Below are 3613 nucleotides of genomic sequence, written 5' to 3'. Positions count from 1 at the left end.
CAGAATGATTAAAAAAAAAAAAAAAAATCTAATGAAGTTAAAGAGGTCAAATTGTACTTCCTCTGTCGGATTTTTTTGTATTAGGACCTTTCATTCCTCTGGTCTAAAAGCTACCGACAAAAATAAGCAGAGGAGGTATTGCATAAGCACCACCAAGTCACTTGCCTGATCTGCATTTCTTGGTGCATGAGATCAGCTCAGAATATCTGATATGAGAAAGCTACTGGTGCACAACTGTTGTAACTGATAGGAGTTACCTCTCTGAGTCATCTGGTAGGATGGTAAGTTGGGTTTTTTTTCTTTTTAGTTCAAGTTTTTATGAGTGTTTTTATAAAGCTCCATCGCTGTTACTGTAAATCCCAGGAAAATCTGGCACAGAGCCTTTGTAATATGAAGCAGTGTGTCCATATGCTTCCAAGTGACCTTGCAGTCTGGAAAAATACCATTTTATCCTTGAGTTTAAAGGAAAAAAAAAAAAAAAAGCATGATTGCTGTAAGAAAGGTTGACAGAGAGGTGAAGGCAGAGATATTGGTCCCTCAGATGTGCTGTGTTCACTGTCACTGGGACTGTCACCAGGCAAGTGACTCCTGGTGCCAGCTACAGCAGACAGCTTTACTGTCCTCGGGTTGTGATCTCGGGCACGGAGCAGCCGCAGTGCAGATGGCAAAGCTACATCAGGCCAGGAATAAGGTTGTGGCTAGTGCCTCGGCCAGCCTTAGCCTTTTACAGGCTACAGTAGATTGGGAACTACTGTAGCTACAGAAAAAAAAATAAAAAAATCCTTTTGTTTTTTTCCCTCTTCTTGTTGTTTGGATTTGGAGATTTTTTGGTTTTGTTTGTTGCTGTTTTGTGTTTTTTTTTAATGTGACAGATCTCTGCTCACCCCAAGCCCAGAAAAATGGGCTTGTGTTGCAGAGAAATTCCACTCTCTTTCTTAGGAAATACCCCCTGGTGCACTGAGCTGTGTGGATGCCACAAACTGCAAAGGTGGTGGGAGGGGAAGGCTGGGAGCCAGGAACATGTGTGTGATGCTGCCCTGGAGTTTTGGGGTCTTACCTTCTCTTGCAGCTCTGGCTGAAGACTCAACAGATGCTGTTAAAACAGCAGTGAATTGTAGATAGGGTGGGGAGAGATTCCTACTAATGCTTTGCAGGTTTGCTGATCAAAGACGTGACCCTGGCTGCAGCCCCCATGCTCCCTGCAGCAGAGCTCTGGGTGTCTCTGCAGCCAGAGGCCCTTGGCACGATGCTTTGAGCTGGCGAGAAACTTCCCAACAGGATGGTTGGAAAATGCTGATTTTTCAAGAAATCAAAGCATTCTGTGGGGAAAGTGTTGATTGTTGGTCAGGTTTTTCTGATGGAAAGGAAGTGGGTTTCCCAGGGTGGCTCTGCCTGGTATCGCCTCCTGTGTTCTGCTGAGCTGCGAGCCCGGGCACGTGGGGAGCCCAGGCACTGCTCTCTCTGACGAAACACTGGTGCTGGGTCTTGGCAGGGCAGGGTGAGGGGAAATTTTGGTATTTTTCCTCCTCAAATGAGAATTTGATGCAGGCTGTGAAAGAAGCAGGTTTGTGTGTTTGTTTTTAAACAGGTAATTCACAGGTGGTATGTGTGAATATACAGTAAATCCAAGGTCAAGTTAAATTTTTCCAGCGAACAAGGCTCAAAATAATTTTTAGAGTGAAACAGTTAAATACCAGGACAATCGTGCTTTGTCAGTGCCAAGGGAACTAACCCCTTCTCCCTCTTGTCCTCAGGTTCAGCGGCAAATATGAACATTTGTCAGCATTTGTCAACAACTCCTTGGGACATCATGAATTTGCTGGAATCTAGACCACAGAGCACTTGCAATGGCGCTTTTTAAATTTTAATTTCATTTAAGTGAAAGAAAAATAATCATCTGGATCAATTGTAGTGATGGCTAGCAAAAGAAAATCCACAACTCCCTGCATGATACCAGTAAAAACACTGGTGCTTCAGGAGACTGAACTGGATGCTGTAGAAGATGATCATGAAGGAACGCAACAAGATGCTCCTGCGGAAGAGCCAGTGGCTGGTGATGCTGGTGCCAGTAGCAGCAACAACGGAGCTTTGTCTAATGGGCACCGCGGTATTGCTGACAGCGACACTTATATCTGCAAGTCTTGTGACTTTGGATCTCAAGACGTTCATCACTTCTTTGGGCACTTGGACTCTGAGCACTTAGACTTTAGCAAAGACCCCGCGTTTGCATGTGTTGCATGCAACTTTCTGGCAAATAGCCATGAAGGACTCTCGCACCACAATGCAGAGTCGCACGCTGGTGAAACAAGCTTCATCTGGAAGGTGGCTAAGAAGGACAATCGGACAACTGTGGAGCAAAGTCTCTGTGAGACCACCAGCAGCCATGACCTTCCAGGAGAAGTCCCTGAAGAAGGGGTGGATGGCCAGTCTGAAATTATCATTACCAAAACCCCCATCATGAAGATAATGAAAGGTAAACCAGAAGCCAAAAAAATCCACACGCTGAAGGAGAATGCATCAGGTCAGCTGGACAGTGAGTCAGAGGTGAAAGATGGAGAGCATTCATGCCCAAACGGGTCTGTGCCGGTCAGCCAGCCCACTGCAACCTCGACAAAATCATCTCATATAGTGAATGGCTCCATCATAGGAAACGTGCCTGTTCTGCAGGCGGGTGTTGCACAACTTGTGTCGCTGCAACAGCAACCTCCATTGCATCAGCAGCTACCTACATCCAAGTCCCTTCCCAAGGTGATGATCCCCCTGAGCAGCATTCCAACCTACAACGCCGCCATGGACTCCAACAGCTTCCTCAAAAACTCTTTCCACAAGTTCCCCTACCCCACAAAAGCTGAGCTCTGCTACTTGACCGTGGTGACAAAGTACCCAGAAGAGCAGCTGAAGATCTGGTTCACTGCCCAGAGGTTGAAGCAAGGCATCAGCTGGTCACCAGAAGAGATCGAAGATGCCAGGAAGAAGATGTTCAACACCGTTATTCAGTCCATGCCACAACCCACCATTACAGTTTTGAACACGCCATTGGTTGCAAATCCCGGGAGCGTCCCTCATCTTATTCAGGCAACTTTGCCAGGCCACGTGGTGGGGCAGCCGGAGGGGACGGGGGGGCTGCTGGTCACACAGCCCATCATGGCAAACGGGTTGAAGGGCACCAGCTCCTCCTTCACCTTGGCGGTGACTTCTGTCCCCAAGACACAGCCGGCAGCACAGCACAGCACGGTGAGCTCCAGCAATACGTCAGGGGTGAAGGTGGTCAACAGCGGCCAGTCGCTGCTCACCGCCTGCCCAGCGATCTCCTCGCAGACCTTCCTGGATCCCAACGTGTACAAAAACAAGAAGTCCCACGAGCAGCTCTCAGCCTTAAAAGGAAGTTTCTGCAGAAACCAGTTCCCTGGCCAGGCTGAAGTCGAGCGGCTGACAAAAATCACGGGCCTTTCCACCAAGGAGATTCGAAAATGGTTCAGTGATAGGAGGTACCACTACAGGAACGTGAGAGGTGGCCGGGCCGTCTTCCCTGGAGACAGTGCCCTCGATTCCCTGCCTGAAATAGCCTTCGATGTCTCACCCAGGGGAACCGAGCTGAGCCCCACGGCAGCGG

The 3613-nt window shown here is 48.3% G+C and overlaps 1 protein-coding gene across 1 annotated transcript in view; it reads left to right on the top strand.

Annotated features, from left to right (window-relative positions):
- The first annotated feature begins 1914 nt into the window (after positions 1-1914).
- Positions 1915-3613, top strand: part of ZHX3 (zinc fingers and homeoboxes 3) — a 4339-nt gene continuing 2640 nt past the window's right edge. Inside the window, 1 exon segment of the mRNA XM_029084719.1 lies at positions 1915-3613. This exon segment is cut by the window's right edge and continues 14 nt beyond it. Coding sequence (XP_028940552.1) covers positions 1915-3613 — 1699 coding nt within the window.

Source organism: Antrostomus carolinensis, unplaced genomic scaffold (assembly GCF_000700745.2).
Source record: "Antrostomus carolinensis isolate BGI_N321 unplaced genomic scaffold, ASM70074v2 scaffold30594, whole genome shotgun sequence".
NCBI classification, from domain to species: domain Eukaryota; kingdom Metazoa; phylum Chordata; class Aves; order Caprimulgiformes; family Caprimulgidae; genus Antrostomus; species Antrostomus carolinensis.
Note: the sequence above shows the minus strand (reverse complement) of the source record. Positions and strands in the feature narration are given on the sequence as shown.